The sequence below is a fragment of the Lepisosteus platostomus genome, chromosome 4, assembly GCF_059453375.1.
Source record: "Lepisosteus platostomus isolate fLepPlt1 chromosome 4, fLepPlt1.hap1, whole genome shotgun sequence".
NCBI classification, from domain to species: Eukaryota; Metazoa; Chordata; class Actinopteri; order Semionotiformes; family Lepisosteidae; genus Lepisosteus; species Lepisosteus platostomus.
In genome coordinates, this window is record NC_142614.1 from 20380734 (window position 1) to 20398463 (window position 17730).

The window sequence follows — 17730 nt, forward strand, 5'->3', positions numbered from 1 at the left end:
ATTGTCAAATATTTTAACTACTTTCAATGTGATTATCAAATTGATTTCTATACAAATATCAGTAAACTGCAGAAAAAACTGCTGCTCTGATGGTGAAACATAAATTTTCATATTGGTCACTAATACACAAAGAATCATGGATCAATATAAGTAACAACTTATTCTATGCCACTATTGTATTCTATTATATTAAGGAACAAACCGATTATGTAGAATTTCATACACTAAAACAACAATGAGCACAACATACTGTACTTCCATCAGGTACTCTTGAAAGACAAGTTTGCAAATCACTAATGACTATCTTCAATTTTGTCAATAAAGGTAAAAAAAAATCTACATGTATTATCATATATTTTCACACTACTGTTTATACTCATACTCCTAACACAGTGATGATACTAAGAGAAAAAAATCAAAAGAAAGGAATATCGAGGCAAAACATTATTTTTCACCAATCACAGCAAAGATTGAGTATTTTAATACCAAGTAGTATCATAACATCTTATTCAGAATATTTTTAAGAGAATAGAATTCCTGAAACTTTGAGAATGTTACATGGTTTGTGTTATTGCTAGTGCAGTTTGACAATTAGATTAAACTGCCTGATCGACAGTATAAATAGAATAATTCAGGCAAAAACAAATCTCCTCGATTAATTTAAAGCTGCGCAGGGCCTGTTGCAGGAAGGCTGAAGTCCAGTGTTTTATCCCCTTACTCGTGTTACAGTGACTGTTAAGGGATTTAGAAAGGAAATCCAGGTGTTCTTTTATTCTTTTCATCTCTGTGTTGGGGATCATGTAGTATCATTTATGTTATCGGCCTTTCTGCTCCATTTTCAAATTAATTTTGAGTTTTTTTAAACTGTCTACCAAATCATTAACATAGATGGTTTACTTATTTGAATTACTTATTTGAAATGTGTACAATGGGCACAATGACCATGTTTTCTCTTTAAAAGAAATTGGACCATCAATTACTTACCATTTCATTATACTACGAGATTCTCGCATTATGCTTTTTTAAACAAACTTCCCGTTATTGAACAAAAAAGTTGGCCTCAGTTCACCAGTGACATTAAGACATTTTTAGAGTCTTGGACTACAAATATGAATTAATCTAGTTACTACTTAGAAAAAATAATGTCTGCCTACATTTTCTATTTGTGTGTTTTAATGTTCTAGAAAAAGGAAATATTGGGTGATATTGTGACATATAAAGTAAATGCCTGAAAATAAGTGTAACAGCTCCCATTTCAAGTGTACAAAACTGAACAGGAAATTTAGAGTTTTATATTTTATTTTTGGGTAACACTTTAAGGAATTGTACAGTACATGACACTTCAAATGTATAATGAACTTAACAACATACAATTATCAATAAAGACAGCATAATTTAGAACAATTACATACTTTTGATAATTTGGAACAAGCAGAAATTAGTTTTAGCAAAAAATGCAAATTATCATATGTGTTTTTTACTGCTAGGTTGTTAACACTTTATTAATTCTCTCTAAATATATTACAGGTTACAAAGAATTTATAAATATTTTCAACCAATAACAATACTACAGAGAAGAGACACATTTAAATGTCAGATTTTGGCAATTTCTAAAAAAAGAAAGAAAGAAAGCACTATTTCAGCAATAAAACAAGTGTTGGAAATCAGATGTCAAAAATTATTCAGGCAGTATATAAAAAAGAGATTTTTATATATTGTGTGGGAGCTTTAAAAAAAGTGACACTTTAAAATGCATCTAAAAAGCAATTTGCATTTATTCATGTACTCACAACTCCTGTCTGTGTCTCCATAACAACTCTCAATTACCAATCATTTTGAAAGCAGTTAATGTATTTGTAAATCATCAGTAGGGATAGTAATAGTGCCACTATTTATCATGCTTGCATTTAGGGAAAACATAATGTCAATGATAATTTAAGTCAAGATAAGTAAGTATTCATCTTCATAGTGAGTACTCATCTTCAGGAATGTACAGAAATAGAGCATTCGGGAGATCTCTTTCACATTCGGGAAGCTTTTTCACTACACCTTTGCATGTGTGTTTTGGTGTACTGTGAAGAACATTACTATTCTTAATAAAGTTACTAGTCTTAATAAAGTTATTTTCATTTGTTTTTCTTGGTAGGATATTTCAGGGCAGCTGTGGAGGTTCTATCTATACAAACAATTCTTCTTCTACATCTCATAACCCAGCAGCTCTTCACATTTTGTTTTTGTCAGTTTCCCTGTAGATGGACCCTCCACTTCAGAATCTTTCTGAATGGTCCCTTTTCATTAAGTACCCATCCCAAAGTTTTGGATTGGGCATCCTTTTCACTTTCCTCCTTCTTTTACAACACAGGAGGCCCACCAACATAAACATGAGAGAAATCATGTTTCAAAGTTTCTCATGTTTTGCTATCAAATATGTTTCCTATTTTCTGTTTTGTAACTCACTCAAAACTATTTTTTCTTCTGATAAAACACAAAACACTGTGGCTCAATACTTACAGCATGCAGATTATTTTTTTGTTGTAGCATATTATTTACAGTACATGCTATTGCATTTAAAAAAGGGTAAAGGGTTATTATTATGGTTTCTTGGATAATTATGCAAACTTCAAAGACAACTTAGGGCTTACTTTTTACTAAACAAAACATATTGCTAGACACTTTAATGAGGCAACAAGGTAGGAGAAACATACCAGAGTTCTGACTAAACATTTAAAATGAGAAAATCTGTGATAATCTTTTGGTAGGAATTTCAGCATTGTTTTCATGGAGTTATTATGCCATAGCCTATTTCATGTGAGCTAGTGTTTAAGGTTCTTGGGATTTAAAGTTTAAAAGATTAACAGCTAATAGGATCACTTTAGCTGAGGTTGTCATCCCATCAAGTTAAATGCCTTTGGCAGGCTCTCTTAAGTAATTTGAATTCAATTAGGCTAATTGGAAAACAAGAGAAGATGGATTGCATTAATGTAGTTTTACTTCATGAAACTTGTCCTCAGGGGAAATCAGACAATATGCTAGTTCCTTTAACAGCTAGGTACGATTACATTTAATTAATGCAGAGGGGTCAGATAACTACACTACACTATGATATTCATTCACTAGATCTGCAATTTTCCATTGGCACTGTATGCTTGAGATTGTAGAAAGGTGCTCTCAGCTGTAACAAATTCATTTTACCCTTGCCATTAGTAGAGTTCTAAATGATATCTGTGGAAGTACTTTCAATTTAACAACAGTTTGGTCAATCTGATTTTCCCTGATCCAGACCTGGTAATGGTTTGAGTCCTTTTAATATCAGAGAGCTGTTATTGGTACTAATTAAGTTTTGAACTTAATATTGAGAAAGCCCATCAGGAGCAAAACTGGACAAATCAGAGCCTCAGATTCACAAACTTGTCTAAAGTAAAGCTTTCTATGACTGCACTAAAACAGATGAAAACACGCTCTACTGCCAGAGTGCATAGAGTAAGTCTGCTACACTACAGAATTGCAAATACTGCAGTATGTAATGTAAGTATGTAAGTAGTGCAATAGCACTCAATTACATAAATGTATAAAATAAAATAAATTAAGAAAGTATATTTTTTAAAATACATTTATGAAAAAGAAATACATATATATCCCTTATGGTACTATATTTTTCAAAATGCTCATGTATACAAAGGTGTTTTTATGTGGTTACAAAAAGGAACTTTTGTGATTGCAATTTATATTTATATGGGTTTCGGTACCCTCTGTCTCCAACAATACTATTGGCTAGTTCGTTAGGAGTAATGAATATTTTATGTATATTTATAAAAAACTTATTCATTCTAGAAAATTATGGATAGTCTAGTCCTATCCTAATTCCTGAAATTCCACACAGTGTGAAAGTACTTAATATAACTCCATATACTGTACTTCAATACATATTTAGAAATATTTATTTACTCTCCTAAACAGGGGTTCATGCATTTGGTAAAACGCATAAATATTTTAGACGATGTACTCTAAATGTACTGAAAAACACTATATATTAGAGATGGCTATACATTTACCTGTAATATTAACCAGTAATATATGTCATGGGTTCTATTACATATTTCTAGCATCAACCATACTGGGAAATTATATTTTTAAGCACGCCGGACATGTTATTGCAAATAACACATTATATATTGTCAGAACAGAATACTTTAAGAAGATAAAAAATTAAATGCTTCTAATTATACTTCACAAATACGTAAATTAGCCTAACAAATCATTCCTGGCACTTTAATTTGGTCATATTTGTGAAGATTTAAGTCTTCAATACACTAGAAAACAACATCTGAAACATGAATTGATGTAATCCTAAGATATATTCCATAACAACATTCACTAATATTAAATACAAGCTTTTAAGTACTTAACATATTTACTATAACATAAATGGCAGTTAACATAAATGTACAGAATGAAATGATAATATATTATAATACAATTCTTTGAAGCAGTACTTATTACTACCAGATAAAATTACATGCTAAGTATATAGTACTAATAATAATATAATATATTTTGATGTACAGCATTATTTTCCAGTACAGTCAGGAAAATGGTATATCACAAATTTCCAGCTACCGAATAGATGGCATATATTTTTATGAAGTTACATGAATTGAAGTATACTGTATACAGTATATATGAATTGTCTGAAGCACCCCTGGTACAAACATCAACACAAGAGATGCAGATGCAGATGCAGATCCTGTGCTTTTAATGATCAGTTGATATTTCAGCTACAGGGAACATTAAAAAAACAACATGGATGGAAATAATATTGTAAGTAATTCTGAGAATATAAACAGGCTCTAAAAATCTATTCATTTTAAATTAATTTTTAGAAACGGTTGCACATACAGTAGTTTGAATAAGGTATGTTAAAACAACTCCTGTTAAGACATTAGAAGCATGTGTTTTTCTCAAAGTTTTATTTCTGATACATTGACATGTGAATGCCTTATTTTTTTCACAATGAGGTTTCCGTCCTAAGAAACAAATATTTTAAACTTTTTGCACATTGGGACGGAAATCAAGCAGAAAGCCATCAAGACACCAAACTGATAATATGACTATAAAAGATTGCTTCAATTGAAGCAGAAAGGGTTTTGAAACATTTTAACAAGACTCAAACAAGCATAAAGTGAAATATAAGTAAATACCTGGAAATTAGTATGTTGTCAAATAATTAGTGAAATACTGTACTAACACACACAAATCTACTTTCCAGTTTTAAATTAATATTGTTTTGCATGGTCAGTTGTTCTGAAATAATATGTAAAATCATATGTATTTTCTTGGATTTATCACAACTCAAGTTGAAACAACTACCAATTATTTGATTAAATTATAAATATAGTACAGTATATTACTTAAAATTAGAATTATTGAAAGGAAGACACAATTCTCATTTAAGTAATTATTGACCTATTTCTAATTTTGTCAGAATGGGTAAAAATGTACTGTAAGAGTCATTAATTGCTTGAAAATGAAAATGGTTCATATTCTACAGTAATAATAATAATAATAATAATAATAATAATAATAATAATAATAATAATAATAGCTTACACTTATATAGCGCTTTTCTGGACACTCCACTCAAAGCGCTTTACAAGTAATGGGGTCTCCCCTCCACCACCACCAATGTGCAGCATCCACCTACAATAGTTATTTTGATATTTTGATAGCTCTAGATAAGAATATGCTGATCCCCTTTTCCTTGATTTGTCCATATTTATAACATACTACTGTATGAATATTTCTACTCTGCGATGAACTGAATGGACTTGCATCTGTTGCTTGCTCTAGCTCTCCTGTGACCCTGAATTGGAAGAAGCAGGTAGAAAATGGACGGAATCTATATTATTGTTGCATTGGCTTTATAACATTTGGTGAACTGTAGTTTGGTTTTAAAATTATTTGACAGATATACAGTAATTCTGTGTTCTTTTAATCTCCCTAAGGGAGTGCCTCAGGGTTCTATTGTAGGCCTAGCTGTTTTCATTACATTTTAATATGAGCCAAAATGTAAAAAATGCATAGATGTATTTATACGCTGTATTCTTGTTACTAAAAAATGTACAGCATGTGGTATCATTTTGATACCTTTGTATTATATCCGGGTAAGACTAAATGTCATTCAGCAATTCTAAAAATCTTTAAAAAATCTATTTAAATTGAAATATTACAGCATCAACAGAGACAAATGTTTGGGTTTTAGTCTGGTATTAGTTGCAAACCTTTTACAGATAATCTCTAATTGATCTTGATCACTTCATGATTTATCACAGAGAATGAAACACATGAAGTGTTTATGGGGAAAGGTTCCTTAATTTAACTTTATTAGACATGTCAATTAATATCTCAGTTAACATTAGTTTTCAGTTTCAGGTATATGTATTGATATATCAGTAGGGGGCTTTACTTATTTTGCTCTTGCTTCTTGAATATCTTTCCAACCTCACATCATTGAAATATTTAAAGCCACGATAGGTGAGATTGTTTTCTAAACAGAAATTGTTTTTTTAATTAATTTTTTTGGTTATTTAAATGTATGTATTGTTATCAGGAACACGTAATAGGTTTATTCCATGCTGAAAAGAGAAGAAAGAAAACACAACGTTTCAGCCATGAAGGCTTCATCAGGTGTCATTACTGTATGTTATTGTTATTATGTTTATTGTTAGTATGTTATTTCCTTAAAGTTGGTATAAATGGGTGTGATTGTATTGCGGCTAACTTCTTGCAAAGTCTCTTTTGAAAATTAAATCTTGAACTCAGTGAGACTTCCTGGTTAAATAAAGAATAAATAACACATTCATTAAACTAAAAACATAAAGGCTCTGATGGATTCTGCTCTTTTAACTATTTTATCTTTATTTTGACTATTTAACAGGCTCTTTTAACTATCACATTGTTACATTGTCTTCTACAGAATTCAAAGACTGATTAGTTATTTAATATTGCTTTTCAATATGTTTAGCTTTCTGTTACAGAGCTTTTTTTTTTGTATTGTAGAAGCAAGAAGTAATTGCTTCTACTTACAGACCTCCCAGCTTTCCCCAAAGACCACATATTTATTTCTGGATTGCTGAAACAAGTTTTGGGGTATAAGGGATTGATAGTACCAGAGGTACTATCTTCTAGTAGATGCACTTTGTGGATATTAAAGGATATGTTAGTGTCACAGTATTTGTCAAAATAATGCTAAAGGGAAGGTCTGATTGATTGGTTTCTCGTAGATTTGCAAAGCCTATCTGTGCCTATCATGTGCCTTGTGATGTAGCTAACTAGGAACGAAAGGGAGTGTCTTGATGCAGAGAGTGTACTTATCTCCTTGTGAATTTGTTTGGCCATGCTGGGAAGTTTACAATGCTGCATTATGGTCTAAAAACCTGCGCCACCATGGTGTTGAAAACATTAGGTAGTTGGCTTTAGCTTTAATACATCCATAAATTAAATTAAATTCAAAATGCTTTATTCATCCTCATGGGGGAGCAATTAAGCAATTGCTAAATAGAACTAAAGCTATGAAAAGGAGTCTGATAATGATGCAATACATGTCTCCACACATTGTTTCAATGTATCAGTCAAGGAGCACTTACTCTGTATTCACTAGGCTGGGGCTAGTGACTAAATGTGTGTGTCTATGGGTAACGTAACACAACACAAGCCTTGGACCAATTGTTCAGGGATAGTACAGATTTTCTTCCAACCTTATGTGCATATTGTCCAGTACCCATTTTTCTTACGTTTTTCTCATTCCTCTGATGTTGTCAGGATTCCAGGACTTTCTTTATCCAAGACAACAAAATCTGAATACAGCTTTTTTGCTGGATTCAAATTCTCATATACAGTAGTATATGATAACTCATGTCAGTGATGCTGACATGGAAAACATGCATTCACATAATCTTCTTAATATCTGCATGACTCAGAACACATTTGCATAACAACTAAGTATTAGAGAATTACAGTATAAGAAAAATATGTAACTTAAAACTTAAGATATTTTATACAAACCATTTCTATATTCTCAATATTCTTTTGTTATTAATAAATTGGTCATTTGCCTGATATAAATTTGTTTCCTTGTTGGCCACTTGTCACTTAATATTGACTCTCTCCAATCCCTTATTCATCTGTTCTTAATTGGATTAGTTGTAATATACCGTACAGTCAATTATATAAAGCTTTTAAATCTGCATTACAGAGTGGCTAAATCACGTTTTAGCACAGTTGCACAGAATTGTAGGTTTCTTTTATAGCATAAAAATAATATAAGGTCAAAAGACAAACTCCAATATATGTACAGGAAATTGTCATTTTCAAATAATTTTATGAAAAACTGTTTATGTGAACAATGCATTAATAAACAAATAGCAAGTAAAAACTTTATAACTGAATTTAGAAACCTTTGTAGATGAGTTCCATTCCCCAATTCAATGCCTGGAGCATAAATTTGGCTCAGACAGAGCAGCCATTCATGTGTACTAAATAATCAAACTAGTGACATTCAAGCATTCTTGGAGTCTTTCCATTAATTTCTTCTCTTCAGATATCATTATTTTCTCCATATATAATCCTCTTAACGATTTCTACCAACTGCCCTTACAGTAGCTCCTTACTGACATTTTACAAAACTAACTGGACATGCAATTTATGCATTTATCTGTTTACCAGATCTTTACCACTGTCATATACTTGGGAATAAATATAATAGTGTTTATAGTTTGCGGTTTTCATTGCAGAAAACAGTTTTCTGACAGTAATATGAGGCTTGATGTCTGTCAGAAGATTTTTTTCTAAGAGCACGCCACGATTAAACTGTGCAGTCCAAGCAGAGCCTTTCAGATTGTTATTGCTTTTGCAGTCACTATACTGTATAATGCAAGTTGGGTGCTTCAGTAGGTGATCTTTGATATGCTATTTTAACTTATATAACATAGAAAAATCATTATTTCATTGAGTTTTTCAACAATATCTCATTGAGAATTGTAACGAAATATACATATGCGATATACATACTGTACATGCATGAACAATGTTGCGTTTTCCAAATTAGAGCATTTAAATTCCAAAATACAGTTTTGTTTGCCTGACAATACTTAAATATATATAACCAATTTGAATAAAAAGCAAATTATTTGACTGCGCATTTACTGTAATCTGAAAACTGAGAATGTATTTTTGAAGAGATGTTTCATGAGGGAAGAGATGTTTTTTTAAAGAGTATGTTTCATGTTCTCCCACAGCCCAAAAATACACCATAACGGAATAATTCTTCCAATGTATACATGTTCTTACTGTAGTTATTTTAACTTTGAAATACGTGTTTTGTTGTAGCCTGTCTCCGACAATTAACGTAAAGCGCAAAAGTATTTCAGGCGGAAAAATCGTTTTTGAGGCGTTTGCTGAACGCTTGTTGGAACGTTGTTATCTCACAGCAGAAAGGTAGTTTCACTTTTTCAGAGCCGTTAAGCGTGCAGCTTTTTATGCACTCTACTGACAAAATTAACCTTTAAGTGCTTCCATGATCATCGAAATTATTATATAATATTATATTTAAAACCATGTACTGTATGCATCCGACAGAATAGGAAAGCCTGTTGATAATAAGTCTGACATCCTAAGAACATACAGTAGATCATAATTACTAAAATCGGAATTGATATGCCAAGTCACTTTTCCCCAAGGCACTACTGACCTTGACAAAGGAGTAACCTTAATTTCTTGCCTAGGTGGTAATTTAACGAATTTTACAATTGTGTCTTTGTAACACTGTGAGGTTTAAGGTTACAGTTTACAATACAAGATTGCTGTTAAAACAAGATTCACAGTAATCACATTTTGTTCACATAGCCTTCAACAAAAACCTCAAAATAGGAGGTATTTGTATAGTATTTGATGAACTAACAAAGCACATTCAACAAGATTGGCTGTAGTAAACCTGCAGAACAGAACGCGACAATGGCCAGTGAATAATTGTTCGAAGGTTTTCCAGATAATACTATCGACTCCACTGAGGAAACAAAAGGCAACACAGCCAAGGTTTTTTTTTCTGTTCGCCCCTTCTGTTTCCCCTAAAAAACTATTAACTCCCAAGACATTCTCCTTCTGTCGCGAACACTTCTGCGGTTAAGTTGTAAACAGAGGATAACATCACCTCCAATAATTGGGAAAAGCTAAGTAGTTTAAAAGGAATTAACTGTTGTAAGAAAAGCACTAATCCCCTTAGCAGCGTGTGGGCAAGAGTTTACCAAACTGCTGTCAATGTTTGATTAGTGCTAATTACACGTATTTCTTTAATATCGAGGAAGTTAGAAAAACATATAAATTATTTCCGTCTTAAATTAAGTGAGAATTCTCATTTAGAAATATTGCTCCTTGTAGTAGGAAATCAGTAAATTGACATTGTAAACTCACTTAATTGTGAATAAATAAATCACATAGTAATGTGCGTAACATATCACAGGGAATTCCAAGATTTTAAAATAAGTGTGTAATAATGATTAAACGTTTTCAATATGTACTGTAGGCCTGAACTTCTTATAATTTAAAACTAGCGATCTTTATTTGTTTCAGTCTCCCTGTACTCGTCACACTGTTGAGTTTGGACTTATGTGATGTTACATACAATAAATGATAGCCCGAAGTTTCTACAGATTCAAATGTCAAATATGCAGTTTGAAAGGATACTGCTGAAGAACTAGCCTAAAACTCTAAATTCCCAAATAATTAGATACATAAAACCACACATCGCTCTTATATACGGTCCCTATTCTTAATTTAGTCAAATTTACTCAGTCCCATATTTTTGGAAATTTTCTTAGATATTTAGCTTTCATGGTTTAAATGTAATATTGAATTAGGCCCAATGTACAAATGCTATTCTTTAAAATTAAATTAAATGTACAGAAAATTAACTTTTACTGTAAACTCTCTCTTTACTGTGAAATTGGGAGTACTTGAATAAAAGATATGATGTATAATAAGTACATAATAGCATAAAAATAAAATATTATAGCAGTGGTAGCAGCCGTAGTAATACTATTGACCTGGCCAGTAGATTTAGACAGGCCTATGTGATTATTTCCCTCTATCATCATAAATGAATTCTACACTTTTTTTATTATATCAGTGTTGATACACATTCTGATCAAGATGCCAAACGTTAATCTGATTTGACATCTTGAAATCTGTGTGCTGATTACGATTGTGTAATTATTATTTTGTTCTACCTTAAACTGTAATCTCTAGCAAGCCCCTTTTGTATTCGAGCCATCAAGAATATGACATCTGGAAGAGTTAAAGATGGTTTTAAGATTTATGTAAGGCGGTTTATAAAAGGCTGACCTGTTACAGTATCTACAAGAAACTGGGAGGAGTTAAAAAATATCAGCTCATTGGGATACACTGTAACCCTGCAAACCAGGGGCTAAGGGAATCTGACGTTCTTGTCTGACAGGCCAGTAGGGGCTCTCACTGGGACAAAAGGTTGTATCCGAGGAGTTCCTTTAAAAACCCAGGAAGGAGTGACAACGGCACTCTTTTCCAGCATCATACAGAAGGTCATTCTTCATTAATCTGGAAGATTATTTCTTTCAAAACAGACCGTAGTCAGCGCTCTGTCATTTCTCTTTGTGATACAGCCGTATCAGTGCACACTATTTTTTTACATCCATACTGTCTGTTCCGACAACCAAGTATTTTTATTAACATCACACTGAAGGAAAAAAAAAGTTGTATCTTTAAGGACAAACTACAAATTTGTAGTTTGCACGCCTTACATATAAGGAGAGACGCTTTATAGGGAATTTCTAAATGCAAAAATTCTAAAAAAAAAAACTATACAAAAAAAACACATTTATCACACCTGCTTCTTGATATATTTTTCCCTTCGAAACTTGTTCAGGAGGCTGCCAGTTGTCCGCGAAAGCCCATGCGTTTCCTTGGAGCACCACCTGAAGAGATGGAAGAGCGACTTTCTCCTTCAGGTAGTTTAGTACGAAGTCCCGGGAACACTTCGAGAATCCATAGTATTGAAGCAATTTTGGGATTTACTAAAGATGAACATATCCTTCACCCGGCGTTTTCCTCAAATGGGACGACAAGACTTGGAAAAGATACCGAACGGAATAGCTCCAGGAGTTGCTGTAACAAGATGTCCCCTCTCAAGAAAGAGCAAGATTCTAAAAGTTTTGAAAGTAAGTTATCATGAGCAACATCCATTGAAATGTATTAGTTTTGTATGAACATGAGTGACTGATCACATTTATTTATAGATGTGTACAAATGCTGTATAAATTAGTTGTGTAAAAACCTCTGTATTTCGTTTACAGTTTTTGTTGTTGAAGGTGTAGAGGTCAGTGTTAAATTTTTGAATGAGCGTCTGATTGTTTTAAAAGCATTGACATTTCCAGTAAAATACACGAGAAGTGTTTATTTTAATGCAATGGTCATTTAGCTGTAGTGATTTAATGGAAGATCATTTTTGAATTTGGAACTCCTTGGATTTTTTACCAAAAAAAGTCTAAAACTAATTTGAATCACAGATAAACTGCACATTGAAGTTAAATTCATTGCATGTGCCCATTTATTTCAGATGTGTATTGCACAAGTAGTTCGGGACCTTCAATCAGTCCCGATCTACCAGAAAACGAGAGCAAGCTGTCTGATGAGGACCATCCGAAGAAAAAGCACCGGCGGAACAGGACTACATTTACAACTTTTCAGCTACATGAGTTAGAGCGAGCCTTCGAGAAGTCCCACTATCCCGATGTGTACAGCAGAGAGGAGCTGGCGCTCAAAGTAAACCTGCCTGAAGTTCGAGTTCAGGTAAAACACGATAAGCAATACTACTTAACTACTCAAATACTACTAACGACTCGAGTCATCACGATTTAAATGAAGGGCAATTATGACCAAACAAATAGTAACAGAAATCCAAAGAAATCACAGGTTAGTTCTTTAAGCCCAAAATAAAATTAAATCGAATGATTTAGTTAATTGTAATAATAATTTAAATTGATCTTTAATACTATACAAAATGTTGTACTAAAAAACATTTTGTCTAGAATAAGAGTACACGTCACATGGGCTTTTTAACTGTGTACATCAAAAAATATATTTAAAAACAAGTCTCTGGTTCCTGCATAGGATGTCCGGCGCAAAGTATACAACCGAATAATATGTTATTTAAACGGGAATATATAACAAATTAACACAATATTGATTATGCAATAAAACACGGTTCTTTTAAACGTGGACAAAACAAGGTATAATTAGGCAGTTTTTAAGATTTTTGTTTTATTGTGAATTTTCAGTTAAACAAAGGTATTTCATACACTGTCTTGGAAGCAGTCAGGGAATCTAGATATAAGCAAATTAATTTAAATCGTATTTTGCAAGCCGTTTAAGGTATTTTTAAGTACATTGACTAAAGACATTAAATATAATTCTCTTTTAGTACTTGGGGTAAAACTGTTCCTCTAATTATTTGTAGTCCCCCTGTAACTGTAAGCTAGTGATAATTCTGTGCCTTTGGAATAGTTTTACTTTTGTTGAAGTTGCTGACAATGATTAGTAGTTGTCGGATAATTATTGTTTTTTGTAAATTATGTGAAAATGGCAACTGGAATCTCCCTCATGTCGTTGCAATATTATGATCTAAAGCAATAAAATATTTAGATACATAACGAAAAGTAAACACCTGTTTTTTCTAACTACTACGTGTTTCATACTTCATACATAGGAGACGTTTTATCCGAGTATCAATAATAAGGCTTTGACAGTTATAGAAAAACTCATAATAACAGTATTAGATTAAAATATAAATCCCATAAATGTGAAGCTCATATAGTAAAACCTATTATTTATTATCAAAACATATTTAAAATTAAGTCATAGATTGTTTTCAAAAGATTAATAATCCAAGGGCCCCAAAATCAAAAGTTGTTTTAGAGCTTTAAACGGCCATAGTAAGCAATAGGCAGGGAAGTGGTGCAGTTTCTGAATATAGAAATAACAAATGTTGCTTAAGTGAATACTTCGATTTACACTAGTAATAGCGTGTTTAGAATATATTGATAAACATATGATAAAGATATGGATAATAATGCATACAGTATTTTATTCCTCTGGTATTATAACTCATAAGTAATATCTAGATATCTTGCAAGAAATCTATTGGTCCTATTTTAACGGACAAACGAACCGCCAGTATTAAAATACGTTTATTTTAAAGCTAGGACACTTTATTAAAAAGTCACTGAGGAAAAACCCTGATGGTTTCTCATGTTTGTTATTATTATTATTCACAGACCTCTGCGTTACAACTAAAATATAAATTATGAACTTTGTTAAGGAGCATTTCCTCCCGCAGTTTAAGATTGAAAACAGTTTGTCTTTTGCATTTCGCACTTAGGCATTTTATTTAAAAACGCTTATATTATTCTTTAAATTTAAAAGTGAATTAAATTGCACACGTTTCTCACAAAGCACACTCATACTAAAAACATGGACGGTTATGTATCCATAGTATTTGTGTTGTATTTATTTTGTTTCAGTGGGAGTTATTTATGTCTCCGTTAAAAGCGGTGCAAAATTGGAGGTCATTGAGGAACATTTAGCTCTAATTCACTCTTCACTATGATGCAACCTGTCAAATAGCAAGAACTATATTCATCAATGGAATCTGTTCTGCAAATGCTATAACATCTGTTGAATTCTTTATTTTCAGGTATGGTTTCAGAACAGAAGAGCCAAATGGAGACGGCAGGAGAAACTGGAGGTCAGCTCAATGAAACTTCAAGATTCCCCCATGCTCTCTTTCAGCAGGTCCCCTCAACAATCCCTGAGCAACCTCAGCAGCAGCCTACCTCTGGAGCCCTGGCTGACACCCCCTATCTCCACATCCGCCACTCTCCAGTCTCTACCAGGCTTCATGCCTACACCTCAGGGGCTCTCAAACAGCTACACCCCTCCACCTTTCCTCAATTCGACAGCCATTGGACACAGCCTTCCACACATGGCTGCCATGTGCCCACCACCCCCGTATCAGTGTGGAGGCTCTCCATTCATTGACAAATTCCCTTTGGAGGACTCTGATCCGAGAAACTCTAGCATTGCTTCCCTGCGGATGAAGGCAAAGGAGCACATTCAATCAATTGGAAAAACATGGTAGGGCTGTAAGAGCTATTGTCCTCTGTATGAAACTCACCACATTTGCTGTGTAATAAGTGCCATCGGGAAGCAAAATGGTCATGATTCCAGAATCCATAAGCCCTTTTTGAGTGGGTGAAAGCTTAATTCCTTTTTGTCTTTTTAATGGTTATTTTGAGAACAAAGCAAAAGTCTGGTTTGAACTCAGCCTCATTGTTTAGATTTAATCTAAAGAAAGCTATTTATGTTTGTTTGTCAATATGACTATCATTAATCAAAAACTGAACGTAAACGTGAAATTCTACTGAAATTCTTTCACAGATATTGTAAAGTTCTGTTAAGCACACATACAGTAGGTGTCTTATTTTATACTTTTTTTCTATGTGCACCCCAGAACATTTTTTAATGTAGAAACATAGATGTTTATTAAATGCGTCCTTCATTAAAGGTTTCTACAGTTTTATTTTTTCTATTGCTGTGTGTGGGAGGATGTTTAAAATTTACTTAAGCCAATAGTTCTGAGTAGTAAATGTTATTTTTATACTATACTTTATAAATATAAAGGAAATCATTCTGACGCAACCCTTGTATTTCAACAATGAATTCATTTGACAGAACAGAGTACCTTTTATTACAGCTAATCAATTGATACTCTGAAACATCACAAAACAGTTGCAGTTTGGTAAAGACATCTGCAAGTACATATACTCCAGGGGATGTTGTCAAAGCATTCTTTACAATGTTTTCACAGCTACAATTTAACATTAACACAATGGTATTGTAAAGATCACTTGTCATCCTGAAATCATCACTGCAATTCTATGTCTGATTGTCTCACTTAACCAAAGCAGACTCCTGCTGTGTCATTTTACAAACCTTGGTCAAACGTTTTGTCCATGATAAGAAAACCACAGGATATTACAGGTATGGAAAGTTCGCCTTCTCCTTTTTCTGTCTTACAGATGACCAACTATAAAATAAATGCAATAATGTTCAGAAAAATTCCAAGTGGCAGGTGTGATGCCAAAATATCAATGTTCATGTTTTTGTCAAAGATTGAAGGGGAACAAATAGCATTTCGTTTGGTCCAGATTTTGTTTTGTTGCTTCTGAAGATGTCCATTGTTGAAATATTGAAATATAAAACTGGATCTGTTTACATTTTTAAAAAAAATAACTCAGTTCGTTTTCTAAACCAGGCCAATCAGAAATGTCAAGTGTGCTGTATGGTTGAGCAGACCATAGTAATATTCTCCCTTCTTCAAATTGAGGCTTTTGACAACTTTCCCTTCTATAATGATGTACAAAAGAAATCCAATACTGGGGTCTAATGGATTTCTTCACATAACAAAGGTATCAAACAGAGCCATACAATTTGTAACAAAAGATTAAAAAAACGGGTTAACATCTGAGTATGAAACATGGGACAAAACTACAAATTTAGAGTTGGGTATGACCTCCATAAGCATTTACAAACTCCTGGCAGCACTGGCACATAAGCCTCAGAAATCTCTATATGTAGTTCTGTGGGATGTTCTGCTACTTGTCCTGTGCAGGCACAATCAACAGATGATGGTTGGTTTCAGTTGACTTCTGTTAATGGTATTAGTAAGTTGGACCCACAGATGTTCTATTGGTCTTTTGGTCTTTAGAAAAGTCAGGACACAGCAAGATGTCTGTAATCCTGAAATGTTTACAATTTTTACACCGTGATTCTAATACTGTGTGGTGATTCTTTGACGTTTTTGAAAGTTGATGCTACTTGGTTGGCTTGGAATAACAAGAAATTTGCCACACCAGTCTCACCATTGATGACATTCACTAATTCCAAACCCCATATACATATACATATACATATACATATACATATACATATACATATACATACTGTATACAAGAATATGCATTTATTTTCACCACTTGCAGAGTCAGATATCCCAATATCTTTCCAATAGACGTTATGGGTTGTTTGCAGTGTGTAATAATAAGAATGATAAACTTCAACATTTAAAATTATTCTAGTTAATAATGACAACGATTACCCTAGACCCAGCAAAGGATCAATATGCTTGGTGTGGTGTGTTGCAGTGAAGATTAATTGCCTCTTAAAGGGAGGTATGTCACTGGAGAATAAAAACAGAAAACATGTTTAATTGTTTCACAGAAAGTCTTCTTCTTTCCTAAGTATATAGTGTCTTGAAAAAGTATTTAAACTCATATTATGGTGTCCAGTTTTGTGAAATGACTAAATGATGCATAAACCATCCATCCATCTATTTTCTAGCTGCTTTATCCAATTAAGAATCGTGGGGAGCAGGAGCCTATCCTGAAAGCAACATGCATAAAGCGGGATACAGTCTGGATGAGATACCAGTCCATTGCAGGACAGGCACACAAGCACACACTCACACTCAAGTTCAAATTTCCAGAAGCCAATTAACCTACCAGTATGTCCTTCAACTGTGGAGTAAACCAGAGCACCCAGGGGAAAACTACATGAACACAGGGAGAACATGCAAACCACAGATAG

The 17730-nt window shown here is 33.1% G+C and overlaps 1 protein-coding gene across 1 annotated transcript; it reads left to right on the forward strand.

Moving 5' to 3' along the window:
* Positions 1–11457: 11457 nt before the first annotated feature.
* On the forward strand, positions 11458–17361 carry rax (retina and anterior neural fold homeobox). The gene is made up of 3 exons (XM_088628918.1): positions 11458–12245; positions 12644–12876; positions 14780–17361. The coding sequence occupies exons 1-3, from the start codon at positions 11981–11983 to the stop codon at positions 15221–15223; spliced, it is 942 nt and encodes a 313-aa protein (XP_088485044.1). The 5' UTR covers positions 11458–11980; the 3' UTR covers positions 15224–17361.
* The last annotated feature ends 369 nt before the right edge of the window (positions 17362–17730 follow it).

Excerpts from the sequence above, each read along its gene's own strand:
- rax (XM_088628918.1), top strand. The coding sequence starts at position 11,981 with ATGCGTTTCCTTGGAGCACCACCTGAAGAGATGGAAGAGCGACTTTCT. Across the intron at positions 12,246-12,643 it reads AGATTCTAAAAGTTTTGAAA|ATGTGTATTGCACAAGTAGT; the intron begins GTAAGTTATCAT and ends CATTTATTTCAG. Across the intron at positions 12,877-14,779 it reads TGCCTGAAGTTCGAGTTCAG|GTATGGTTTCAGAACAGAAG; the intron begins GTAAAACACGAT and ends CTTTATTTTCAG.